This window comes from Podarcis filfolensis (genome assembly GCF_964270895.1).
Source record: "Podarcis filfolensis genome assembly, chromosome: 8".
Lineage (NCBI taxonomy): Eukaryota > Metazoa > Chordata > Lepidosauria > Squamata > Lacertidae > Podarcis > Podarcis filfolensis.
The window spans coordinates 84,196,503-84,224,468 of record NC_139611.1 but is presented as its reverse complement, the minus strand read 5'-3'; the positions used below and the strand labels follow the sequence as shown (position 1 = coordinate 84,224,468).

General features: G+C 48.8%; 1 protein-coding gene across 11 annotated transcripts in view; it reads left to right on the top strand.

The window, feature by feature from the left end:
- Positions 1-27,966, top strand: part of RYR1 (ryanodine receptor 1) — a 228,207-nt gene that overhangs the window by 173,217 nt on the left and 27,024 nt on the right. For 7 of the 11 annotated variants that reach the window (XM_083626671.1, XM_083626668.1, XM_083626675.1 and 4 more), the window contains 13 exons: positions 832-944; positions 3,530-3,626; positions 4,853-4,959; positions 6,368-6,419; positions 7,509-7,583; positions 8,832-8,931; positions 10,453-10,532; positions 11,757-11,833; positions 14,451-14,524; positions 15,417-15,434; positions 23,422-23,502; positions 24,664-24,752; positions 26,090-26,218. In XM_083626671.1, the coding sequence (XP_083482797.1) occupies positions 832-944; positions 3,530-3,626; positions 4,853-4,959; positions 6,368-6,419; positions 7,509-7,583; positions 8,832-8,931; positions 10,453-10,532; positions 11,757-11,833; positions 14,451-14,524; positions 15,417-15,434; positions 23,422-23,502; positions 24,664-24,752; positions 26,090-26,218 (1,092 nt within the window). The remainder of the gene's footprint in view (positions 1-831; positions 945-3,529; positions 3,627-4,852; positions 4,960-6,367; positions 6,420-7,508; positions 7,584-8,831; positions 8,932-10,452; positions 10,533-11,756; positions 11,834-14,450; positions 14,525-15,416; positions 15,435-23,421; positions 23,503-24,663; positions 24,753-26,089; positions 26,219-27,966) is intronic. The other 4 variants (XM_083626667.1, XM_083626674.1, XM_083626666.1 and 1 more) reach the window with 1 other exon arrangement.

Genomic DNA, 27,966 nt, shown 5'->3' with positions numbered 1-27,966 from the left:
TGAACATAGAGCTCCCTGCAGAGGAGTTCATTAAAACATCTACAGCTTGAAAGGATAGCTGCAGAAGGCAGTTCAGTTCCCTTTGGGGCTGTCTAGTTAACTCTAGTGCACTTGGAATCGGCTCCTCAGATCTGACATGGGTGGAACAGGAGTATAGAAAGCTGCCTCACTCTGAATCTATCCAGTTCGGTAACATCTACACTGACCTGCAGTGGCTGTCCCAGGTTTCAGGCATGGGATCTCCCTAGCCCTACCTGGATTTGCCCAGAGATTGAAGCTGGGACCTTCTGCAGGCAGCGCAGGTGTTCTGTCGCTGAGCTACAGCTCCTGTGCCCTGGTTGTTGTTGTTGTCATTTAGTCGTGTCCGACTCTTCGTGACCCCCTGGGCCAGAGCACGCCAGGCACTCCTGTCTTCCACTGCCTCCTGCAGTTTGGTCAAACTCATGCTGGTAGCTTCCAGAACACTGTCCAACCATCTCGTCCTCTGTCATCCCCTTCTCCTTGTGCCCTCCATCTTTCCCAACATCAGGGTCTTTTCTAGGGAGTCTTCTCTTCTCATGAGGTGGCTAAAGGATTGGAGCCTCAGCTTCACGATTTGTCCTTCCAGTGAGCACTCAAGGCTGATTTCCTTAAGAATGGAGAGGTGCCCTGGTAGACACCTGCAAACGATTTTCAGCCCTGAAGCCTCCAGCCACCTTCATGAGATCCCTCGGAGACAAGGGGTCAGAGGGAGGAAGCATGCTGGAAAAGGGAGAGGGGAAAGTAGGTGGGAAATGATTGGAGGAGTCTCCCGGCCTTCCAGCCCCAGTGAGATTTGTACACACCCCACAGACAGAGCATCCTTACAAGTCAAAGAAGGCCGTGTGGCACAAGCTGCTCTCCAAGCAACGGCGGCGAGCCGTGGTGGCCTGCTTCCGCATGACGCCCCTCTACAACCTGCCCAGGTGAGTTGAGGTCATCAGGGGAGGTTTTGAGCTCCAGCTTGTTGAGTTGTATTTGGCTCGATCCACGCAAACCCTCCAGCTTCCCATCTGTGGGTTCGGGAGGTCTCTGTGACCACACAGGCACTTATGGTATGCCCCGCAGAGGACCTTAAGGTCCATGTATAATCATAGTTTAGAGGTCCCCGGTCCTAAGGAAGTCAGATTTTCCTCCACCAGGGCCAGGGCCTTCTCAGTGATGGCTCTGACCTGGTGGAATGCTCTGTCCCATGAGACCAAGGGCCTGCAAGATTTAACTTCCGCAGGGCCTGTAAGACAGAGCTATTCTGCCTGGCTTTCAATTTGAACTTAGCCTGATCTTTTATTCCCCTTCCTTCCCTCCCCTTCCCCTTTTTATGAAGTTTACCCACTCTGGGATCCCACAGCTAATTCTCCCCTGGTCTCCTTGCTGGCCCAAATAGGACTAATTTAGCCAGCTAGCCCTGGTGATCATGTAATGTTTATTGGATGGATTTCTCCCCTAAATTGATGTTTGAATTCTGAATTTATTGTTATTCACGTTTTATACTGTATTTTAAGCTGTTTTTTTGTTGCATCAATTAAGTTTTAAATTTGTTGTTAGCCGCCCTGAGCCCTGTTTTATGAACCAGGAAGGGTGGGGTATAAATAAAAATTTATTTATTTAATTGCAGGGACCACTAGCTGGCTGTGCCATGGGGTGGGGAGGGGATTATTTATTTATTCCATAAGATTTACCGTATTTTTCGCCCTATAGGACACACTTTTTCCCCTCCAAAAATGAAGGGGAAATGTGTGTGCATCCTATGGGGCGAATGCAGGCTTTCACTGAAGCCTGGAGAGCGAGAGGGGTCGGTGCGCACCGACCCCTCTCACTCTCCAGGCTTCAGGAAGCTATCCGCAAGCCGTGGGAGCCCGGCGCAAAGTCGCGCAGCTCTCCCACGGCTTGCGGAGAGCTGCCTGCAGGCTTCGGGCTTCGTGCAGCTCTCCGCAAGCCTTGGGGGAGCTGCATGACTTCGGGCAGATATCCACAAGCCTGGGGAGACCGGCGCGACTTCCCACCGGGCTCCCTAGGCTTGCAGATAGCAGCCTGTTCTGCGGGCTGGGGTCGGGGGAAGCTCAGGCTTCCCCCACCCCCGCCCCACGCCTGGGGGGGGGGGAAATAATTTTTTCCCCTTTATTTCCCCCCAAAAAACCTAGGTGCGCCCTATGGGCCGGTGTGCCCTATGGGGCAAAACATACGGTATATGCCGCTGCGTTGCAATAAAACCTCAAAGCAGTTTACGAAAAGAGGACGGTGACGTCACCAGTAAAAGAAAAAACAATTGAAAACAGCTGTTTGAAAAATTAAAAAAAAAATTTAAAATCAACGATAAGCTGGAAACCCACATAGAATTATAGAGTTCGAAAGGATCAATAGGGTCATGTCATGTCTCAAACCCATGGCCCTGAGGTTGAGAGTCTCATTCTCTTCTGACTGAGCTATCCCATCTCAGCATTCTACATGCCCGGATAGGCTTGCCTAGACAAAAAAATGTTTTAGCGGGCACCGAAAGGAGTACAGTGAAAGTACCTACCTTATGTCAATAGGCAGGGAGTTCCGAAGTGTGAGGACTGCCACATCAAAAGATCGATTTCTTACATGTGTGGCAGGGGTCTTACGTGGCACCTGTAGCAGCTCCTGTTCCCCAGATTAAAGTGTTGGAAACTTCCCAAGTCATTGGGGCGTCTCTCCGGTGGTTCTCCCTGGCTGTAAATCTCCCTCTGTCCGGAGAGACCAGTGATAAGCGACCCCTCTCTCCTGAGAGGAGCACACTCGTCTTCTGGTCTATCATAGCAGAAGAAAGACTCAATTGTAGTTCTAAAACTACTTTATTTACAGTCTATATATAGAGAGAGGGGACACGGGTGGCGCTGTGGGTTAAACCACTGAGCCTATGACTTGCCGATCAGAAGGTCGGCGGTTCGATTCCCACGATGGGGTGAGCTCCCGTTGCTCAGTCCCTACTCCTGCCAACCTAGCAGTTTGAAAGCACGTCAAAAGTGCAAGTAGATAAATAGGTACCGCTCCGGCGGGAAGGTAAACGGCGTTTCCGTGTGCTGCTCTGGTTCGCCAGAAGCGGCTTAGTCCTGCTGGCCACATGACCCGGAAGCTGTACGCCGGCTCCCTCGGCCAATAAAGCAAGATGAGCGCCACAACCCCAGAGTCGGCCACAACTGGACCTAACGGTCAGGGGTCCCTTTACCTATATACAGCGAATCCATCAGCATGTCTGTGCTCTCTGAGCACCAGTACAGAAAAACAACGCTTTCAGAAGTGAAACCAACTTCCAACAGTACTGAGACTTCCTGTCTCACGCTCACTCACTCACATGATATACACAAAACATAGTGCTACTGCTGGAGCAGCATGGATGGGTAAAAATCCTAACATAAAATATTCAAGGGGGCATCTATGGGGCACAGTGATCTCGCAAGCATGGTACCCCGCTCCTGTGTACCTCTTCACTATGTGAAGCAGGAAGGGCAGAGCTGGGCTAATGGCTGACCTGCCCCCGTCTGCTTTCCAGGCACCGGGCTTGCAACATGTACTTGGAGAGCTACAAGCTGTCCTGGATCCTTACCGAAGAGCACCCCTTTGAAGACAGGATGATTGACGATCTGTCTGTGAGTCCTGGGGAAAGAATGGGAACCAAATGCTTTGTGCAGCCTGTGCAGGTTCTAGCATTAAATGGAAAGCTGGATGCTGCGTGCGTGTGTGTGTGCGAGCGCATGCACACATGCACACACGCAGGGGAGCATGTACCACTTGGCAGCTCTGTGGTGGAAGTCCTCTATATGCCTGACTCGTTGGCAGCAAAGAGCAGTGTTCTGGCTTCAGTTTAATAGCAGGAATGGAAGAGACATCATTGGGTCTGGAATGCCCTTCCTGGAAGGGAGAACAAGAGAGGTGCTGAGCCGGGTGTGGAATGAGCCACTGAGTTTTCTAGTCCTCCCATGTTTCCAACCGATATATATATATATATAAATGCACACCAGGCACTATGCCCTGGGGGCTTTCCTTTTCTGTCGTCTCCCAGGAAGAGGCTTTTCTATGGTTTTCTTCCCCCCATTACTATCACAGCATCAGGAATCCCATACACTCTAGGGGACAGCTGCTCCGAGCACAGTTCAAAGTGTTGGTGCTGACCTTGAAAGCCCTAAACGGCCTCAAAGGCCCAGTATACCTGAAGGAGCGTCTCCACCCCCATTGTTCTGCCCGGACACTGAGGTCCAGCGCCAAGGACCTTCTGGCGGTTCCCTCCCTGCGAGAAGCCAAGTTACAGGGAACCAGAGGGCCTTCTTGGTGGTGGCCCCCGCCCTGTGGAACGCCCTCCCACCAGATGTCAAAGAGATAAAACAACTACCAGACTTTTAGAAGACATCTGAAGGCAGCCCTGTTTAGGGAAGCTTTTAATGTTTAACAGACTACAGTGGTACATACACTTCAGGTTACATACGCTTCAGGTTACAGACTCTGCTAACCCAGAAATAGTACCTCAGGTTAAGAACTTTGCTTCAGGATGAGAACAGAAATTGTGCTCTGGTGGCATGGCGGCAGCGGGAGGCCCCATTAGCTAAAGTGGTGCTTGAGGTTAAGAACAGTTTCAGGTTAAGTACGGACCTCCAGAACGAATTAAGTACTTAACCTGAGGTACCACTGTACTGTATTTTAATACTCTGTTGGAAGCTGCCCAGAGTGGCTGCGGAAACCCAGCCAGATGGGCGGGGTATAAATAATAAATAATAATATTAATAACAACAAAAATTATTATTATTATTATTATTATTATTATTATTATTAACCTCTAACACTGTTTCCCTTTTGTTCTTGCCGGGGGGATGGGATGTAGAAACCAGGGGAGGAGGAAGAAGAAGAAGAGGAGGAGGCAGAAAAGAAACCGGATCCTTTGCATCAGCTCATCCTGCATTTCAGCAGGACAGCGCTGACCGAGAAGAGGTGAGTTACAGATAGGTAGCCGTGTTGGTCTGCCATAGTCAAAACAAAACAAAAAAATTCTTCCAGTAGCACCTTACTTAGTTGGTCTTTAAGGTGCTACTGGAAGAAAAAAAATTTTTTGTTTCGAGAAGAGGTGAGTCGCAGGCAGGGTGCATGTGTGGGATCGGAGCCAGGTTGGACTTTTTAGCTGAGATAAAGAGGCTAGGGACATTGGAAGCTGCCTTGTATTGAGCCAGAGCATTAAGAACATCAGAAGATCCTTCTGGATCAGGTCAATGGCCCATCTAAGTCCAGCATCCTGTTCTCATAGTGGCCAACCAGATGCCTGTCAGCAGCTAGCAAACGGGACCCGAGACAGGAACACACTCCCTTTCTGTGGCTTCCAGCAACTGGTATTCAGAATCATTCCTGCCTCCATCCGTGGAGGCAGAGCATAGCTATCATAGCTAGGAGACATTGATCCTGCCACAAAAAAAGAAGAAGAGTTTGGATTTGATATCCCGCTTTATCACTACCCTAAGGAGTCTCAAAGCGGCTAACATTCTCTTTTCCCTTCCTCCCCCACAACAAACACTCTGTGAGGTGAGTGGGGCTGAGAGACTTCAGAGAAGTGTGCCTAGCCCAAGGTCACCCAGCAGCTGCATGTGGAGGAGCGGAGACGCGAACCTGGTTCACCAGATTACGAATCTACCGCTCTTAACCACTACACCACATAAGGATCTTTCTCCACCACGCCCAGTCAGAATGGTTCTTTAGGAGAGAAACTTTAAGAAGGAATGGGAAATTTTCACTTAAGAGAACACTGTAAACAACTAAAACCTTTGGCAGGATTTGAGTAATGCTAAGGTAAAAATGGATGATTTAAGAAAAATAGAAGAAATATGTGACGTGGTTGAAAAAGATTGAAAAAGGTAACCATGGAAGGGTGGGGGGGAGTCTAAGGATTCAGGGAATCCTAAATGATGATGATGATGATGATTAATGTTTGAATTTAAATGTTATTGAATTAAAATTCAATAAAAAAGATTATACCACTCCCCCCAAAAAGGAAAATAAATAATGGTTCTTTAGACTTTGGAATAATGCCTATGTCTGAACAAGAGCAAATCTGTTGCATGGAAGCAAGTTTGTCGAAAGGTAGACAGTCTAATTATGCTGTGGGGACCATGTTCATTATTCCCCAGCTTAGTTTGTAATGTGAGTCACATCTTTGCATTATGATTATGGGATAGTAACCGTGAGGTGCTCTTCTCTGTCTGCATTATTATTATTATATTATTATTATTATTATTATTATTATTATTATTATTATTTAAAAGCACGATAAAATAAACAAACACTGGGAGCAAGCGTTGCAGACAGGCCGGTTTCAGCACATAGAACCTGAGCCTCCTCTGTTTTGTTTCAGCAAACTGGACGAAGACTATCTGTATATGGCATATGCTGACATCATGGCAAAGGTGAGAGACAGGCCATTTTAATGTGTTTTTTCTCCAAAAGAAAGAAAGAAAGATGTAGTGTGTGGTCGTTCCCAGACCACAGCCACACCATTCAGTTAAAGCACTATTACACCACTTTAAACAGCCAAAATTCCTGGAAAAATTCTGGGAGTTGCAGTTTTCTGAGGGTCCTGAGAGGAAGCCCCCTGTTTCCCTCACAGAACTGCAATTCCCATAGTTCCCTGGGAAGAGGGGTTGATGGTTAAATCTGCCTGGGAATTGTACCTCTGCAAGGAAATAGGAGTTTCCAACACCCTTAACAAACTACAATTCCCAGGATTCTTTGGGGAGGGAAGCCATGACTGTCGAAAATGGTGTGTTTTAATTGTATGGCACGTTAGAGGCCTCAGAAGGAGGACTGAAGCTTGTCGTGCTGTTTGCCACCCCTTTTTATTGATCCTACTCCTGTGCCTTTAACATGTGATCTGGGCATGCAGAAAATGTGGGAGAAAATGTAAGAGCGCTTGCTGGCTGGGACTGACGTGAGTTGTGGCCCAAAACATTTGGAGGGCACTGGGTTGGGGAAGGTTGCTGTGCTAGTATCAGTAAACGCCAGCGTGTTACTCAGAGATGACTTTTGCCAAGTCCCCCTGTGGACAAATGGAGGTTAGTGAGCTATGTTTGCCTCTCTGAGAGGCCCACAACAGCTGGGTTGGGGGGCAGTAGGTTTATTGAATCAAGAGCTGACTCTATAGCAGGGGTGGCCAACTCCCAAGAGACTGTGATCTACTCACAGAGTTAAAAACTGGCAGTGATCTACCCCTTGGGGGGGGTCAGGTCAAAGTTTTTGAGCTTTTTTTAGGAGAAGAAACCTTGTTTTGTGGGGTTCAGGTCAAAGTTGTAGAGCTTTTTTTGGGGGAGCCAGCGATCTACCAGTGATCTACCACAGATGTTCAGTGATCTACTGGTAGATCACAATCTACCTGTTGGACGTGCCTGCTCTAGAGCAAGGCGCAAAGAGCTCTGAGGTTCTGTCGCTAGTTCCGATGTGTGACGGTGTTTTTTGTTTACGTGCTCATCCCTCTTATCCTTTGGTCCCCTGGACTCCAGAGTTGCCACATCAACGAAGGAGAAGAAGGTGAAGAAAATGGCGAAGAAGGGGAAGAGGCCGAGGTTCCCTTCGAGGTAAAGGACCCCCCCACACAGACGCCCTGACGCCCCGAGAGGTTTCTGAACTTTCAGCAAACATTTGCCCACTCGTTCTCAAACCTCCAAAAACTTGGGTGTACGTTTACAAAGTCTTGGGCAACTTCCAGGCAACCTGTTGATTGACCATCATTCACCCTGATTTGTTTGCATGAAAAGCTTGTTCAGAGGTTATACAATGCCTGCTCTTCCTTGAGCACCTTTCACGATTTGTTTGCGGGGAGGTTATACAACTTCCCATCAGTCGACCATTATCCTATGACCTATTGGCCTTTGAAAGATTGTCTCATTTGCAAAATCGCAGTGTGCTTTGTTATTTCGGCCTAATTGCAATGTGGGATGGGGTGGGGGTGGGGGGAGGAGAGACGAAGAGGAGATGCTACAGGTACCAAGGGAGACTTGATTGAGCAAACGTACACCTGCAGTTGCCATCTTGGGTTAGTAGGACAATTGTATGTTCACTGTTCCAATGTATACCTTCCTGGTCCAACCTGGAGTGGGTGAGGTACCTTGAGAAAGAATGCAGAGAAACAGTGCTAAAATTGAAGGCTGCGGTCAGGACCAAGTTGTTAATCTGGGGATCAACTCAGTGGTTCTGCATAACGTTCCAAAAACTGGCCAGTGCACCAATGCTCATTGGATTCCAAACAAGGCTGGCTGTGATGGGCATTTAGGCCTAGGAGGTGAACACCAGTGACCTTGCTCGGGGAAGGAAAGGAGCCACTTTGAAAGCTTTATATCAGCTGGTGGCGCCAGATCGGGTCACCTGACCTCCCAGGCCCAGAGACATGGATTCTCCGTCTGGAGCCATGTGGCCGGCCCTCCAGCCTGCCCTCCCTTGCACAGCAGCCCTGGCGGTGCAAGAAGCGGCTTTCCTAACTAAGAGGGAGAAGTGTAGGCAGCCCTCAAGGAAATGATGATTGACACTGACCTCCAGCCTTCAGTTCAGGGCTGTCTTACCCATAGGGGTGTGGGGCACCCAGGCGCCGGGCTCCCAGGGGCACCAAGCCGAGAGTCTGGGGCCTGAGAGTTGAGTCCGGGGAATAACCCACCCATCTGCATCGTACGTTTGGGGGCAACCAAGCCAGCAAGAAGCTGAGGCAGCCGCCCGGCTCCGCCCTCCTGTGCGCCTGGGACTGGGCAACTGGGGGGGGGATCTTTGCACCCCAGCACCACATATGCTTAAGACAGCCCTGCCTCAGTTCACACTGTCTTGCCTCCTTGCAGGAAAAGGAGATGGAGAAGCAGAAGCTCCTTTATCAGCAGTCCCGCCTGCACAACCGCGGAGCAGCCGAAATGGTTCTGCAGATGATTAGCGCCTGCAAAGGTCAGAAGCGGCCCTTCTTCCCTTGGCAGGGTTCAGCTTTCCCATGTTGGGAGGCCTTGGGTGAGGTTGTTGGGGGTGAAGAAGCTTTCCTCCCATTCTTCAGCTACAAGGCCCAGCTAGAAACCTGCTCTGGATCCTAGGATCCTGCTCAGATTCCATGCTGGCAATCCTGTGGACACAGACAGTGTCCCTGCACTGGGCTAGAGAAACATTTGGGGTTCCTAGGCTGCCATATCAAATACCGTACTTTTCCGTCTGTAAGATGCCCCCATGCCAACCTAGCAGTTCGAAAGCACGTCAAAAGTGCAAGTAGATAAATAGGTACCACTCCGGCGGGAAGCTAAACGGCGTTTCCGTGCGCTGCTCTGGTTCGCCAGAAGCGGCTTAGTCATGCTGGCCACATGACCCTGAAGCTGTACGCCGGCTCCCTCGGCCAGTAAAGCGAAATGAGCGCCGCAACCCCAGAGTGAGCCACGACTGGACCTAATGGCCAGGGGTCCCTTTACCTTTACCTATGTATTAGATGCCCCCTATTTGGGGGGCCTCAAAATTTAGAAAATGAGCTTTCCGGGGGGGTTATTGGGGTGAAAATAGCTCACCCACAGGAACGAAGCGCGGGTCTGAGATTGTAAGCGGCAATTGGCCGGTTGATTGCTGAGATGTGTGTGTGAAAATCGCTCACCTGCCAGAACGCAGCACGCAACCGCTTACGTTTCAGAAACCACCTATCAGCTGGCCGTTGGCCACCATTAGCCACCAGTCGTCTTCCCGATTGCTGCTGCGGCAGCCAGTAGACAGATGCCCTTGTCGCAGTAATCGGGGGTGCGATTGGCACCCGCTGGTTGAGATCAGGCAGCTGATAGGTGGTTTCTGCGATCTGTTTTTTCTGTGTGGTGTCTTCGCGCGGCTCCATTTGTGTGCGGGCGGCACAACGTTACACAGGAGGAGCACAAGGCGGGATTTTTCACCGATTTGAAAGGCGCAGGGGGGGATATTACTTCGATCGCCGCGCCCCTCCTGTGTAACGTTGCACCGCCCACGCACAAATGGAGCCGCGCGAAGACGCCACACGCAAGAAACGGACCGCCTACCAGCTGTAGGGTGGGCTGAGTGGGAGGAGGTAAGCAGACTACGGAAGCCCCACGGCTCGCCACTGCCAGGAGCTGCGACTGCTAGAGCAAGTACCGCATTTGTTTATATATGTAATTGCTGTATTCCATGGATAAGACGAGCCATGTTTTTAAACCTGAAAAACTGGGTAAAAAAAACTCGTCTTATACACGGAAAAATACAGTAGCTCAGAACATAGATCTTAGAGCATGGGCTGGCGCAGACAAGGAGAGGAGGTGCTCCTTCATGCGCCTGAGCCCCAAGCTACACAGCAGGGATGGGGAACCTCCAGATGTTGCCAGACTCCAAGTCCCATCAGCCCCAGGCAGCGTGGCCAGTAGGAAGGCACTGGAGTTCCCTTTCGCTGCTGCACAGATGTCAGTGTAATAATTCATTTCCCTGTCTCTGCAGGGGAGCCTGGCGCTATGGTATCTTCTACCCTGAAGCTGGGCATCTCCATCCTGAATGGTGGCAATGAGGAAGTGCAGCAGGTAGGAGGACCAGGGGAGGGAGACACAAGGCTCCTTGGCAAGTGATTCATTCCCTGCCTATGAACTTTGCCGCTGATTTGAATTTAAATTGCTGCATATTGGTGCGTTGTGCTAAGTTGTATATTTAACCACGTGGCTTTTGTAATTAAAGGTAGATCTCTTTTATGAAACTGCTTTTTTAGCCCTTTTTATTGTTTAAGTTGATACTAACTTATTGTAACGCTTACTCATTACTTACTCCTCCTTTACTCATCTCCCATTTCTTACTCGATATAGAAACATGCTTTGAACTGAGGGCCCATCCACACTTCCACTTTCCCTCTCTGGCAAACCCACCCTTTACCGGGTTTTTCTGCGGGTGGTTGTTTGTTCTGAGTTTGCACTAAATACAGTAGACCCTCGGGTAACATAAACTTCGGGTTGTGAAACCAGCAAACCCGGAAGTATACTTCCAGGTTTCACCGCTCACACATGCACAGAAGCACTCTATCGCACCACATGCATGCGCAGAAGCGGCGCCTCTGGGTGCAGATTTTTCGTGGTGCGCACAGACCCCCAGAATGAATTAAATTCGTATCCAGAGGATCCACTGTAGTGAGGCGGGAGAACTGAAAATATTGCCAATGCATATCACATCTGGAAACCAAAGTGCCCCTTTGGTTTCAGACAGTTCATAGGTCGACGAGTCTAAAAAGCCTGGGACACAAATTTTCACAGCCCTCCAGCGGCTACAGTGGCTCATTTACCAGAAGTAATGTATTTAGCATTAACTCTGAAAGTACATACTCAATTTTGGCCAAACTAAAGAGCACAATATACATTCAGAGGTTTCTTAGGTGCCGACTCCCTGGGTGCCCGGGCACCCACAGAATTCCCCATGAAGGGGCCGGGCACCCACAAATTTCAGGGCCATGCATGCACATGACACCCACAGCCCCAGGCACCCACGGTCACAGGGCCAAACTGGCACTCCTGGGAGGTTTAGTTAGGTAAGAATTGAGTTGCTCCCATTTTGGGAAGGGGTTTTGTTGCTGTTGTGATCGTGGTGTGGATGGAAAGGGTTCCTGGTCTGGATTTGGCTCTCTGTATGGCTGCCATTAAAAACACACACCTGCTGTGACTGCTCATCTAATGCAACGTCTTTAACATGTAGTTTTGTGCTCGGAAGAGTCAGAAGCGGGCCTTCTCTTCCCCTCCCCTTGCTGACTTTCTCCCTGTCCTCAGAAAATGCTGGATTATCTAAAGGAGAAACACGAGGTGGGATTCTTCCTGAGCCTCCAGGCCCTGATGCAGACATGCAGGTGTGTAGAAGCATTTTGTTCTTCTTTTTACCTTTTTTACGCTTCTGCTTTTTATTTCTTTGAGTGCTTCCAAACCGTAAAACCCTGTAAGAAAATACCACGGCCCTGTAAATGCATTAAAACAGCAGGAGGTTATAAAACCCAGAAGAAGCGGCTAACGCTGGATCAAATTAATTTTCTAAAGAATGCTTGGCAAAACTGGAACGTTTTCAGCAGATGGCAAAATGTTAGAATTGTAGGTGTCAGTGTCCAGCGAATGGAACTGTGTTTCAAAGTACTGTCTGGAACTAGCCTACAAACAAGCCTGAGGGTTTTCAAAACACACAGGTAACAACCATAGTGACAACACTAACAGAAAACAGATTCACAGCGCAAGTGTTGTGATAGTGTAATGTAAGGTAAAGTATATTAATTTAAAGAGTCACTCTGAAAATTGCCATGGGTCAATGGAACATTTACGGTGTGACTAGATTTATTCTCATAAGAGGTAATGCAGCACCATATATTATCAAAGTCATATTTTTTGCCTTTCAGAGCCTTCAACCTGCAAGCCTGAGTTGCAAAGAAACTAAAGAAATATGAGAATGTTTTCATTTGTTTCTTAGCTAAATAAACAGTTTAAAAATAATGAGACACCACGCACATACGGTGCTGGACATGACAGGCTTGCTGGTAGCTGCTGAGCCACATATAGTCTGACCCAGAACTTTGAAACTGCAATACATTTGTGCTGTAGCCAGAATCCTGTGATGATTCCATTCCAGCTGTTGCTGCAGTTACTGTCTTTTGGCCCTCCGACTTCTTCGGCTCTCCAGTCATGGACTGGCTGGAGGCAAAGGAAATAGAAGGAGGCACCAGCTGGGGAACCCCGAAGGGAGGAAGGCTCAGAGCCCAGGGAGAAGTGGTGGGATGACAATGAGTGGTCAGAGGGAGAAGACCGGGAGGAGGAGGTATAACGGGGTTTAGTCTCCCAGGACCAGAAGAGGGATGAAGAGAATGGAGCAAAGACAGACAAGACAACGAAGCCTCAGATTGTTTCGGAAGGAATCGGAGGAGGTGGCTTAGGGAGTTGCGGGAAGGCAAGGACCTTCAGTCCCCACAACTGCCTCATAGGGACAGGTTCTGCCAGGAAGGCTTTTATATATGCTCTATACAGCTGACTGTGCCCCCAAATACCCCAGTAATAAGATCATTAAGTTTGCAGATGATACAATGGTGGTTGGTTTAATCACGGCTGGAGAGGGGGAGGTGGCCTATGGGAAGGAAGTTGAGCAGTTGGGGGAGTGGTGCAGGAAAAACAACTTACTCCTTAACTTAAAGAAAGCAAAAGAGATTATTGTGGACTTTAGGAAATGTAAACTGAATATTCAGCCACTTATTATTGAGGGGAAGTGTGTGGAACAGGTCTCGGTGTTTCGATTTCTGGGAATGGAGTTGAAAGATGACCTGACCTGGGGAGAAAACAGCAAAGACCTGATGAAGAGAGCACAGCAGAGGTTATATTTTCTGAGAATCCTCCAGAAAAAACAATCTCTCAAAGGACCTGTTGATGGCATTTTACCATTGTACTGTTGAGAGTGTATTAACTTATGGTCTGTGTGTGTGGTTTGGGAGCTGCACGGTCAGGGAAAAAACAATGCTGTCCAGGGTTGTAAAGACTGCGGAGAGAATAATTGGGTGCACTCTTCCCACCTTGGATCAAATCTACGCTTCCAGGTGCCATAAGAAAGCTGCAGAGATAGCGCAGGATAGTGTGCACCCCGGAAATGATCTCTTTCAGCTTCTGCCTTCTGGAAGACGGTCCAGGGTTATAAAGACTAGGACTAGCCGCCTGAGAAACAGTTTACATCCAAATGCGATTATGGTTTTAGACGCAGTGTAAGGTAGTCTCTATGGGAGTATATTGTATTTAATTATGGGGTATCAGAGTTTTTAGGGGGCTAACCAGGCTGGGATAGCAGGCTTGTGGGTTTCTGAATGTCTGATGTAGATTTTCAATTTCGTTGTTTCTGTATGGGACAATGATAATAAAGATTATCGTATCTAAGGCTTGCTGTGCTCTCTAGGTCTGGCCTCCTGGGCTGCCTTGTTTCTTTGAAAAAAAGAGTTACCGTATTTTTTGCTCCATTGGATGCAGTTTTTCCCCTCCAAAAATTGAGGGGAAATGTGTGTGCGTCCTATGAAGCGAATGCAGGCTTGTGCCATAGCCGCGCGCAACCCCTCCAGCAGGGAGAGGCTGCACGGGGCTATGGCTTCTTTAGCTCCATGCAGCCTCTCCCAGCAGGGAGGTTGCGTGGGGCTAAAGAGGAAGCCAAAACAGCCAGCGCGATCCATCCCGCTGGCTGCCTTGGCTTGTGCCATAGCCGTGCGCAACCCCTCCAGCAGGGAGAGGTTGTGCGCAGCCTGTACGCTGCTCTTTGGGGCTGGGGGGGGAAAATATTTTTTTAAATTGATTTCCCCGTCTAAAAACTAGGTGTGCCCTATGGTCCGGTGCGCCCTATGGTGCGAAAAATACGGTAGCTTTGCTGAAGCCATGTGAGTTATTTCTGACCTGCTTCCTGACATCTCCCGTTGGCTGGCTCTGCTCACCTTCGCCCTCTCTCCTCTTTTTCCACAGTGTGCTGGACCTCAACGCCTTTGAGAGGCAAAACAAAGCTGAAGGCTTGGGAATGGTGACGGAGGACGGAACAAGTAAGTCCCCGCCCGCCCCCCACTTGGAGGCTCTGCAGCAAGGCTTCCAGGGGACTAGGCCATCCTATTTCTATCGGCTCTCCTGCCCCACAGGGCGGTTGGGCAGGGCAACCTCCTTCTGCCCCCTCCAAAAGGCAGCCCCCTGTCAGTGCTTGCTGCTCACAATGGCTGCTGACACCCCAGTGCCACCCACCAACTTTTTTTTTTTTACAATGGCCAGAAAATACTGCCTCCAGCTTCCGGTTCATTTGCTGGGAAACCCTTTTCCTCCTCTTGCCCCTGAAGCAGAGTGGCCTACGTGTTATTGTGGGGAGGCAGAAGAGGGAGCGTGGGGTCTGATTCGAAAGCCTGGCCTCCTGGGCATGGCTAATTCATGCCTCTGCGCAACGGGGGCTTTCTAGCTGGGCTGGCCAACTATGCATTCTGGGTTCTCTCCCCATCCCTCGGAAGGGGCGCAAGTTAAAGGTTTCAGTCCCACAGGAATGCTGGGTGCCAGGATTTGACTGGGCACGATCCTGGCCCAGGGTTGGTTCCCTCTCCCCCCACCCCCACCCCGGTAGCCTCCTCCTTCCCAGTGCTCTGCGCATCTTCTCTTTGTGTTCACAGCTTCCTCCTGGTGAGACGTGGATTAATTGAGATTTCACAAATCAATAATGGACTCTCACCTCCCTGACAACCCACCCGACTCCCTTCACCTCGGGTTCTCTGGTCTCATTCCACATTAATGTCGTTTTAATACACGCTGGGTTTTTGTTTTTTTGACTTTTACTATTTTTAATCATCTCCTTTTCCTTCTTTGCTGTGACGTGTTGCACTCACCTCCTCTCTCCCCCTCCCTCCTTCTCTTCCCTCCCCCTCCCCTCTCCTGGTGTCACTGATGCCCCTCCCTCAGTCATCATTCGTGAAAGTGGTAAATAATCCTTTTGCTTTGGGTTAAGTTTTGCTTTGGGTTAACTTTTTCCCCCTTTCCCTTTTAATGGTCAGTTTCTTGGCCTGGTTTATTTATTTAGTTTTGCCAGTTTCTCTTTCTAACCTGGTGGGTTCAAGGCTGAAAACTGATCAGAACCCCCACCCCCTGCTGCCCTGGCTTAGTGCGCGGTGCTCCGTTAGGTCCTGGGCATCTGGAAGCTGTTGCCTATGATCTGCCTTCGCGTTCAGAGGCACTAATATTTCTGAAAGGCCTGTTGATGGAAACCGCTGTAGGGGAGACAGCTCTTATGCCCAAGTCCTCACAAGGCATCCGGGTGGCTGCTGCAATATCAACATGCTATAATAATAATAATAATAATAATAATAATAATAATAATAATAATAATTTATTTGTACCCCGCCCACCTGGCTGGGTTTCTCCAGACACTCTGGGCGGCTACCAGCAAAGATTAAAAATACATTAAAATGTCACACATTAAAAACTTCCCTAAACAGGGCTGCCTTCAGATTTCTTCTGAATGCCAGGTAGTTGTTTATCTCTTTGACATCTGATGGGAGGGCGCCACTACCGAGAAGGCCCTCTGCCTGGTTCCCTGTAGCTTTGCTTCTCGCAATGAGGGAATCGCCAGAAGGCCCTCAGCGTCCGGGCAGAATGATGGGGGTGGAGACGCTCCTTCAGGTATACTGGGCCTTTGACACTGTTTAGGGCTTTAAAGGCCAGCACCAACACTTTGAATTGTGCTTGGAAACATACTGGGAGCCAATGTAGGTCTTTCAACACTGGTGTTATGTGGTCTTGTCGGCCACCCCCAGTCACCAGCCACATAGCTAGGCCTGATCCAGCAGCCAGGCTCTTTGTTCTTAAGGGATGTCCAACACATTCTGTGCTGCAAGGCCCAGGGGTCTGAAGCGTAGCAAGCAGGAGGTACCATATTTTTCGCTCTATAAGACGCACTTTTCCCCCTGCAAAAATTAAGGGGAAATGTGTGTGCATCTTATGGAGCAAATGCAGGCTCCTTGGCTTCAGCGATAGCAACGCAAAGCCTCCAAAGCGCAGTGGGAGAGCTCCTGCCGCGCTCCGGAGGCTTCGGGTTGCCTTCACTGAAGCCAGGAGAGCCAGAGGGATTGGTGCGCACCGACCCCTCTCGCTCTCCTGGCTTCACTTCACTGGAGAGGCGCTGCGCAGCTTTCCCTCTAAAACAAGGTGCGTCCTATGGTCGGGTGCGTCCTATAGAGCGAACAATACGGTACATTGTCTGTTGACTAAGCAAGAGCAGAATGCCTGGATATATAGCCAGGATAGCTCAGCTGGGTAGAGTGTCATGCTGATAACACCAAGGTTGCAGGTTCAATTCCAGTATGAGACAGCTGCCTATTTCTGCATTGCAAGGGATTGGACCAGCTGATCGTCAGGATCTCTTCCAGCTCCACTATATCTCTAGGATTGGGCAGGCTGGCATTGTTTTGTCCTAAGGTGACACATCAGACACGGAGGCCTGAGAGGTTAGATGACTTCAGAGCTGGCTAAACAGAGGAAGGTCTGGGCAGTATCCAACTCCCTCGTCCTATCAGTGCAGGGAGGTCAGGCTGTGCAATGTGTCTCCTCCCCCTCTCCCACCCGCGGGCTCCATGCCCTCTCCAGTTCTGCTTCAGAGGGTTGGGGAAACCCCAAGGACTGATCTAGGGGGGCTTACGGGGGAGAACGCTGTCCTGCAGCACATGCAGGAACCCTTGCACTGACAGGACACGTTAAATCAGCGCTGTGTCGGGAGCAAGCTGTGATTTTCGTTCTCTTTTTCTCCCGTTGTGGGAGAGTGGGGAAATCTCCAATACCTTGGAGAGTTCCCTGGCCTTCTTCTGAAGATGCCACCAGGACCAGAGCAAGCACACCCTCCATTAAACCCCACTTCAGCCTTTTCTCCCACCCCTCATTGCCCGGCTGGCTGGAGGGGGTTCTGATCAGTCTCGGGTGGGGTGGGGCCAGCCAGGGAAAGTCTCTGTCTCTCAGCTCTTATCTGGCGCATGCCCTCCAACTGCAAAAGAAACCTCAACCCTTCCAAAGGCCACCCGTTTCCCACACACACGCACCATTGGTGCTGAGCACAACTAACTGCACACCCTTCACCCACCCAAACGCTTTCATCGTGGTCTCCAGGCTTGTGCTCTTATAAATACCAACACTCCCCTCCCACCCCACCCCCCCCCAAAAAAGAAAAGTATTTGACCTTGTAAAGGTCACCAGGAAGCCTCCCTGCTGGGCTTCTGTCAATCTGGAGTAGCCAATAAGATGTTGGTCAGAATCTACCATCTCTGCCTCTGAAAACATTGCCCTCCCAGCCAATTTGCAGTGGGGTCAAGTGTAGACACACCATTTCTGACCCTTCTCCTGGGCTCCAGTCTGCTTGTAGCGAGAGCCTAGTTCAGGGTTTCCCAAACGTGGGTCTCCAACTGTTTTTGGGACTACAGTTCCCATCATCGCTAGTCCTGCTACCCAAGGATGATGGCAGTTGTAGTCCAACACCAGCTACAGACCCAAGTTTAGGAAACCCTGGCCTAGTTATTCAGCAAATGTGACCTCAGTCTGTGTTACCTGTATGTGGAACAGTAACAATTCAAGGTGTAAGCATAACTGTCTGGTTGTGTTGTTGCAACAAGTTCTTCAGTAAAGAATGCTGGATCTTTGTAATAATTTGCTGCAGAAACATGTTTGGTTTTTTTAGTATCTCTGTAGCCATGTCCTGTAGTTTCATATATTGAAAAGGGTTGTGTGTGCCGTGCTTTATATCTGTGGGGTATGTGTGAGTGTCATCATGACATAATAACTGAGCAGTAGCCCTGCGGTGTGGAAATGTTGCCGAGTTGAAGTGTGATATACTTGTTGTGATGCCTTCTTTGGTAACCACGTTGTAACATCTTCATTATCCCAGTAAATGCAGGGTTAGAATGAGCATCCTGGAGTCTGCAACAATGACAAGGTGCTAATGATACTTTTAAAAATTAAACCTGTAGTGTTTGTGATGGCTACACATCATCTTTATAGTTTGGGGAGTGTAAACTTTTTTAAAAAAATATCTTATATGTAGATCACCTTGAGACAGTGGTTTAGAAGGTGATTAATGAATACAGTCCTACCTCGGTTGACGAACACCTTGAGACTCGAACGTTTTGGCTCCCAAACGCCACAAACCCGGAAGTGAGTGTTCTGGTTTGCGAACGTTCTTTGGAACCAGAACATCCGACGCTGCTTCCGCAGCTTCCGATTGGCTGAAGGAGCTTCCTGCAGCCAACCAGAAGCCTCGCCTTGGTTTCTCCGAATGTTTTAGAAGTTGAACGGACTTCTGGAATGGATTCCGTTCGACTTCCGAGGTACGACTGTAATAACGGTGATGATGGTGATGTAACCAAGCTATATTGTAATGGCTGAGCATCTTCAGAGTCATATACTTCAAAGTGCACTACAGAATAACCAGCTAGTAGCACTGTAGTAACATCAACCTCTTTATTAGCAGTGTGGCAATTTTGGAATGACTGCTTTGGTGATTTTTGCTCATAGGATGCTGCAGAATGCATGTGTGATAAAATCATAAAATATTTGTAGGGATGATGTACTTCACACCCAATAACCACATGCTGCTTTTGGGTATGCTAAGATGGAGCTGGATTGTCCTTTTAGTAACTCCGGCCTCGTTGACACGTCTGCTTGTCCCTCGCCTAGAAAGCATGCGTCCAAGCCCTTTTCTCCTTGGCCCACTCCTTTCCAAGGGAAAACCCACTATTTAGTACAAGATGGGGAGCAAACGTCAAATTGGGGCGGGGGCAGAATTGCCATTTGCTCCGATTGAGTGCTAAAGAGCAGTTTTCCTCTTGAGGGGGGGAAGCAGCAGGACGAGAGGAAGTGCGGCTAAGCCCTCTGTTTATGCAGTATATTAAACTCTTGTTTAATGTTGTAAGGTATGTCTTGGCCATTTTTCTTGGGTGAAAGTGCTGTCCTAGTAGTAGTCTCCTATTGACTACTGTATATTGTTCTTTTCATTCTTCTGTAAGTCATCCTTTTAGTAACTCGTTTCACTCTTTCACAAAAACAACGCTCTAGGGCAGGCATCCCCAACAGATGTTTTGGACTGTAATTCCCATCATCCCTGACCACTGGTCCTGTTAGCTAGGAATCATGGAAGTTGTAGGCCCTGAAAAAACCCACTTTTGAGCACTCAATCAGAGCAAACGTCAACGTGAGTCTTCAACAGATCGCCATTTGCTCCGATTGAGCTTTAAAGAGCGGGTTTTCACAGAGAAAGCCCACGGTGTCCTTGTAGCAGTTGTGGTCACATCAACACCATACATTTGAAGCACAGCACTTCAACAGCCATGGAGAATCCTGGGAACTGTAGTTTGCAGAGGGTGCTGACCTCACAAACCTACAGTTACCAGCACTCTTCGCAGACTATGGTTCCTATGATTTTCTGTGGTGGTTAAAGTGGAATAAGAGTCATTTAATTGTATGATGTGGACGTAACCTGTTTCTTTCTTTGGCTGCCTGTGTAAAATTTCTGTTCCTTTCTCACGTAATGCTTTGTGATCTCTCATAATAGTTCCTCTGTGTTATCCGTGCTGCTGTTTGTGAGCCTCTCTATAGTCACTTAGGGCTCAACCACACTTCCTTCTGTGTTGCATAGGCATAGGTATGAGATGTGCAGGTTGTTTTTTTTTTGCCCCACCGCTTTTCCCAGGAAAGCATGCATCTTACTGCCAAAGTGGAGCAGACGGCAGTACAAAAGGAAGTGTAGACGAGCCCTTACTGTAGTACATTTGCTTTACTCTTGTTCTGTGCTCTAGAGTCACGGTGTCTCTGCTGTCCTTGTAGCAACTATGTTGTCCTGTTTATCTCCTTTTAGTGCTCCAGTGCACTCTGACCTGGTGCCTTCCAGATGATTTGGATTAAAACTCCCATCAGCCCATGCCAGCTGGTGTGAATTGTTCTCCAAAACGTCCAGAGGGCACCAGCTTTGGGGAAAGGGGGCCTCGGAGCCTATTTTGATTCTCATTGTGAGCCTCAGATAAAACAAGCCTTGTCGGGATGATTTTGGGAACCACCTCTTCCTGTCCTTCCAATATCCCCACGCCCAACCCCAGCCCCGTCCCGAGCGCCACGATTGCCCCATCACAAAGGGAAGACAATGCCAGAGGGGGAAGATATCAGGTGATTGACTTGGCTTCATCCATGAAGTGGAGGAGGCAACTTCATGAAGAAGAAGAAAAATGGAAAAGGGGCTGGTCATTAATGCCAGGTGGGCTAATATGAATCCACCCGGAGGAATGGAAGGGGAAGGGGGCGTTTCTTGTGAATGGGAGACCCATCCACCATTCTTGCCCTCCCCGTGCCGCTGGATTCATATCTTCATTAATGACCAATGCCACAGAACGGGTGGTGTGAACTGGTCGCTGACCTTCTGCAACTAATTCTATTAACCCACAAGGATGGGGGGCCACATCCTGGGTCTCTTACACTCACTCTCCTCCAACTTTTATTCTTAATTCTTCGTCATCACAGTTCCGTGTCTGTCCACTGCTCTTACGTTATTCTGGTCCATTGGAATTTATTTCACCTTTGCACCACGCCAAGTCCTTACTTTCTGTTTTACTCAGGTTGTGTTTTCCGCAAAAAAATGGCTTGTCCCAAAACTACACTTCAAAATTTGGCCGTGGGTGCACAGGTTTTTTAAACAACAACAACAAACAAACAAACCCGGATAGAATAAACCGGTCGTTTATGCTAATTGCGTTGAACCGAACTACTCTCATCTGCCTGCATACACTCTGGCACTCCCAGTCTCAACACCTGCTCCCCACTAAAATATGTAACCTCCAGCAATAGGCATGCAGGGATTTTGCAAAGGACTTTATCTGTTGACATTGAGCCTTTGCTGGAATGTCACAGATAGCCTAAATAACCCTTTCCCCCCCGGAAGCAATATCCCAGACACAAACTCTACCCTCCCTACACAATGGAGCCACGAGATCCCCTAACCAAATGCATGGCACTTGTGATCCTACTAACCCTTGGTCGGCCGCTGCAGTCCTCACTCTGGTCCAGCCCCCCACCAATAATGGGGGGAGCTTTCAAACAAGCACCGCTCTCTTCCAACCCATGTGGATCATTAAGCCGAGAATTATATACCTTTGAGCGCTAGGCAGAAATGTTCCGCTTTAACCAGGACTTTGGCTGATTGACATTCAATGCCCTTTAAAAATGTGTTGTGGAGGTGGGACGTTATTGGGTTGTGTTTTTATTTTGATTATGTATTTTGTGTTTTTTATATTGTGATTTTTTTTTATCCTGCGAACTGTCCAGAGACCTGGGGTATATAGGGCAGTATACAAATGCAATTAATTAATAAGTTAATAATAGAATCCTACTACCTCTGTTCCTTCCGCATCCTGGGTAGATCAGTTCTCTTGTGCTTATTCGTTTATTTCATAGAATGTATACCCCGCTGGATGGTAATACAAAACAACAACAACCTCAAAGCGGTTTGCAAAAAGATGAAGCAATTAAATAAAGCAAGATTTAAAACGTATGGAAGTTTAAATGCTAAGGTTAAAATTACCTCAATTTATAAGAATCCAGGTTTGGCTTGTCTAAACAGGAATGTACAGGGCTCCATAGGCAGGGAGTTCCAAAGGCCACACAAATGGTTCTTGCAAATGTGGAACTGGTATTATGTGGCACCTGTAGTAGAGCCAATTCCACCGGTTGAAGCGATTGAGTGGGCCCATGAGGGATAAGACGACCTCGTGGGTAAACTGGACCTGAGTTCTTAAAGGTTTTCGTACGCTGATGGTAACACATTGAACTTGGCCCAGTAGCAAATCAGAAACCAGTGCAGATCTTTGGCACGGGTATTCTGTGCCGACAAGGCCTCGTTCCTGTCAGCAATCATGCTGCAGCATTCCGCACTAACTGCAGCTTCCAGGAAAAGTGTGAGGGAAGCCCCACATAGAGCGTGTTACAGCAATCCAGCCTTGAAGTACCCAGTGCATGAACGACTGAGGCAAGAGCTGGATCCAGAAGCAGTCGTGAACTGTGAACCTGCTCCTTCACGGCGCGTGCAGGTTAGGCAACAAGTAGTTTTTTTATTCCAACAAGCATCCCTTGAAACAAGGAATCGGTGCCCCAGCGCCCTTAATTCAGGCTCAGGCGCTCCTTACTGACCATCTTCAGTGAGGACCTAGCCCCTAACTAGCTATTAATAAATAGTTATTCTGAGGACTATTTTATTCTGATGACTACAGTCGTACCTTGGTTTTCGAACAGCTTAGTTCTTGGCTCCCAAACGCCGCAAACCCAGAAGTGACTGTTCTGGGTTTGTGAACTAATTTTGGAAGCCGAACGTCCGACGGGGCTTCAGCAGCTTCCGATTGGCTGCAGCCAGTCAGAAGCCACGCATTGTTTTCCAAATGTTTTGGAAGTCAAATAGACTTCCGGAACGGATTCCGTTTGACTTCCAAGGTATGACTGTATTTTATTATTAGGCGGCCTGTCAGTATACTTTTTTATTATGTTTTTATCGTTGGCGTTCTGTAATGCGTTTTTAATGTTGTACTCTGCCCTGGGAGCTCTCGATGAAAGACGGTATATAATTTGTAATAATAATAATAATAATAATAATAATAATAATAATAATAATAAACATCCAGAGTGAGGCCTGCAGGGCGGCCCCTTGATCTGTGTGCAGCATCCTTGTTTTGCCGTGTTGATTGCCTTGCCCGAAAACCATCCCCCTTTCTCAAGCCCAGCGTTGGAGAACCCCCGGTTTGTACTAACCGCACATTTCTCCCTTGCCCCATTCACCCCAACCCCCCCTCACCCTGCCGCCATTCCCAACTCCTTTCTTTTCCTCCTCTCTCCGTGTTGCTCCTGCTAACGTTGGCCAGTTCTCTCTCTTCCCTTGACCCCTCCCCTGCTCTAGGAGAGAAGGTGATGGCGGACGATCTGTTTACGCAGGACCTCTTCCGGTTCCTGCAGCTCCTGTGCGAAGGACACAACAATGGTATGTTCCACATGCCACCCAGAGGGCTTCCAAAACTGGAGCTGATGGAGTCGATAGAGGGAGGGGAATAGGAGAATACACAGGGCAGGGGAGGGCAAGATGGTTGGGGCCTAATGGAAAGGGTGCGTGGAGTGTCAGGGGCAGGGAACTTTTCTTTTCTTTTTAAAAAATATTTCTTTATTGGAAATTTTATTTACAACATAGCACAAACCCCGCCACCCCGCCAACACAGAAATCCACCCCCATCAGACACAAACATAACAAACAACAAGCATAACATACAACAATACAAACAGCCAAATAAAAGACTTCCTTTATCCTGTTTCTGGCATCCTTATTTACTTCTTATAAGCTGTTTCCTTTATGAATAATTGTTAAGATTTTTCTAATTATAACTTAAATATCCACAAAGTCTCCTGCAGACATTAATCGAAACAAGCCCAGGTATGAATTTTAGGGCACTGTTTTGTGAAGTATTCTCTGCACTTTCCCCATGCTTTTTGAAATTCTTGTCTAGTATGATCTCTAATTGCCTCTGTTAATCTAGCCAGTTCAATATACTCTAACAGTTTGACTTGCCATTTTCCCGCTTGGCGGACTGACTTTGACAGGTGAGTAAGAGCAGCAACACCCTGTCAATCATATTGACGCCATATTGACTGATCAACAGGTGGGCTGTCCCACTTACCTGTCAAAGTTGATCCTTGGAGGTTGGGAAGAGGTTAATCAGGATTAAACTCCTTTCACGTCTGCAGGGTTCAGGCACGCCAGCCAGTTTCCCCCATCCCACTAGCACGCCTGAACCACGCAGAATTGAACTCCCAGCACACCAGTTGAAATGCAGGGGGCTCAATCCTGCTTTCTGCAAGGTTCCAGTGCACCAGCCAGTTCCCGCCCCCCCAAAAAAAGAACCTTCTAACAAGTCTTAACTGGGCAGGACTGAACTCTCCATGCATCATCTAAAGCATGGGAAGTTAAATCCTGCTTTCTGCTGCTGTGTCGCTACCTGTCCAGCACTTGACATCACATACGATGCATTGGCTTACTGCTAAGGGTTGTTGCAAATATAAAGGTGGGGTTTTGGGGTGGGGGTAGGAGAACCAAGATAATGTCAGTGGAAGGAAGTGTCCCATTCTCACCCTCCTCCCTTTTTTACTCCAGACTTCCAGAACTACCTGCGGACACAGACAGGGAACACGACCACCATCAACATTATCATCTGCACTGTTGACTACCTTCTGCGTCTGCAGGTGGGTGTTTTCATGCCCGGCCAAATCCGGCTCAGGAAGTGACAGTTCTGTCAAAGCCTAAGACCCAGATACAGCTGCACTTCAGCTCTTGAGCTGACCAGAATTTCAGCCTGCTTTTGCAAACCTTACAAGTCTGAGAATCTGGTTCGTCACTTGCAACGCCCTTACCTTTCTATTATTATTTCAAAATGTACTCTTCATTGGGGGAAAGGTCTTCTTGCGCCCAGAGGCACTCTGCCCTTGGCACCAGAATATGGTATGACCGCATCTTATGCGCATTTGACTCGTGGGGTTTCAGCTACACGTGGTTGAAGGCTGCTGGTTGAAATCCCACAAGTTTAACTGGCAAGCGAGGTGGAGAGCTTAAAAGCTCTTTCTGTGCTGGCAAAACTCAGTGCAAAAAGAGCTCTCTGTGTGCAAGGTCTGGGATGCTTCACACAAGATCTCGCAGGAACTTAGATTGCCCAGTGAGATCTCACTAGAGCCTCCAGGGACCATGGTGCATCGGCTGTGGAAGCCCCAAGATGCTCTTGTGGGGGCTGTTCCAAGGTTTTGAGTATACATGTTTTTGCATATACACAGAACCCTTAGAACCGAACCCCACATGAGATGTGATCGTACTGTACTTGAAACCAGCACAGCTTGGAATGAGTGAGGCCTGCTTAGTGAGGCCTGAACTAAAAGACCTCCACTAACGGGCAGCCCTTGAGAATTGGAAGTCCTAGGTGGGGCTGGTGGGAGTTGCAGTCCAGAACATCTGGGGGGCACCAGGTTGGGGAAAGCTGGATCAGGTCATAAAATAGGAATATTGACAATCAAGTCTGCCGGTAGGATCACACACTTCATCTCGGATTTAGCATCTTAGTATTCTGGCCCCAATATTCTGGGACGCGGGTGGCGCTGTGGCTTAAACCACAGAGCCTCGGACTTGCTGGTCAGAAGGTCAGCGGTTCGAATCCACGCAACGGGGTGAGCTCCTGTTGCTCGGTCCCTGCTCCTGCCAACCTAGCAGTTCAAAAGCACATCAAAGTGCAAGTAGATAAATAGGTATCACTCCGGCGGGAAGGTAAACGGCATTTCTGTGCGCTGCTCTGGTTCACCAGAAGCAGGTTAATCATGCTGGCCACATGACCCGGAAGCTGTACTCCGGCTCCCTCGGCCAATAAAGCGAGATGAGCACCACAACCCCAGGGTCGGCCACGACTGGACCTAACGGTCAGGGGTCCCTTTACCTTTATTCTGGCCACAGAGAGCATTCCTTGTACCCAGCGGGATAGTGGAAAATGGGGCAGGCAAAGTAACCTTTCTATTTCTTTCCCACCCACGGAAATCGCCAGGAGTCTATCAGTGATTTCTACTGGTATTACTCGGGCAAGGACGTCATTGATGAACAGGGCAAGCGAAACTTCTCCAAAGCCATGGCTGTAGCCAAGCAGGTCTTCAACAGCCTCACTGAGTACATCCAGGTATTATTATTGCCACTGTTGTTGTTGTTGTCTGAAAATCAGTTTTAAAAAGTGCAACCAGAAGAAGAGAGTGGGTTGTGTTTTGGAGGTATGGGGTGTTAGGGGAAGAGGTGGTACCTCTGGTAGGGGACCCTTTGCCCACCTTTGGTCCTCGCCACCCTGCACTCAGCTCACACCTGTGGCTCCTAGAAGCTGTCAGCAGGCGACAGGGGCCACATCCCGGGAAACGGCTATGACTGGCCAGCTAGATTAGGTGAGGGCAGCCAATGGGTCTCAAGTCCACAATGAGTCAGGGACTTCCCCTGCATGCGAAGACAGGCTCCAGTGGATTGAATGGACAAGACCAATAGTACAGCGGTCAAGAAGGCAGTTCCTGCACATGCTGGAGAAGGAAGTGAGAGGCAAATAAGGCTCATCTACCTGGGAAGATGGGGCGCAGGAGGCGCTGTGGGTTAAACCACAGAGCCTAGGACTTGCCAATCAGAAGGTTGGCAGTTCGAATCCCTGCGATGGGGTGAGCTCCCGTTGCTCAGTCCCAGCTCCTGCCAACCTAGCAGTTCGAAAGCACGTCAAAGTGCAAGTAGATAAATAGGTACCGCTCCGGTGGGAAGGTAAAGGGTGTTTCCGTGCGCTGCTCTGGTTCACCAGAAGCGGCTTAGTCATGCTGGCCACATGACCCGGAAGCTGTACGCCGGCTCCCTCGGCCAATAAAGCGAGATGAGCACCGCAACCCGAGAGTCTGTCATGACTGGACCTAATGGTCAGGGGTCCCTTTACCTTTTTACCTGGGAAGGTAGCCCATCTCTGAGAAGGAAATCTCTGATCCTACACAAATCCGGAGTGGAGTCCCTAAGATGGTTGGATGGCGCCTTGTACGCTTCCTTCCAGCAACTCCTGCAGCCAATCTGGTACCAAACGTCTTTCTCTGCTTTCCTTTGGATCACATATTTGAGGCTGAGAGGGAGTCTTGTTGTCTGGGCAGCCCAGGACCTCCATCCAGAGTGCCCAGGCTTGTGTCCTGGGGAGGTCAGTTTGGTGCTGCTAATGCAGCAGTTTGACTTCACCCCCAGAAGCACACTCCATTGTCTCTTGAGAAAGATGGATTCAACGTGCTGCCATCTGCCTTACTGCAGGGCAGATTCAAGGGTAAACCATACACGGAACGAGTCTTCCCCTGCGGCTTGATGGAGGTAGAAACTGTCTCTCATGCCTTGTTATGCTGCCATTTCTACAGAGATACACACTCAGTATTTATTACCCCGCTATGCAAAAATCTCCAAATGAATCCAAACTTGTCTAAAATCCCTGGTAGAGGATGAGGATCCTGAGATCACGCTAAGGGTAGCCAAATTCTGTGCGATTGCCATAAAACGTAGGGAACAAGCTGTGCTATCATAATGATTAAGGCCTTAAATGATAATTTTAGGTTATATGTTAGTGACTAAGTTTTAATTAGGGATGCGGGTGGCGCTGTGGGTAAAACCTCAGCGCCTAGGGCTTGCCGATCGCATGGTCGGCGGTTCGAATCCCCGCGGCGGGGTGAGCTCCCGTCTTTCGGTCCCAGCTCCTGCCCACCTAGCAGTTCGAAAGCACCCCTAAGTGCAAGTAGATAAATAGGTACCGCTTTATAGCGGGAAGGTAAACGGCGTTTCCGTGTGCTGCGCTGGTGCTGGCTCACCAGAGCAGCTTCGTCACGCTGGCCACGTGACCCGGAAGTGTCTCCGGACAGCGCTGGCTCCCGGCCTCTT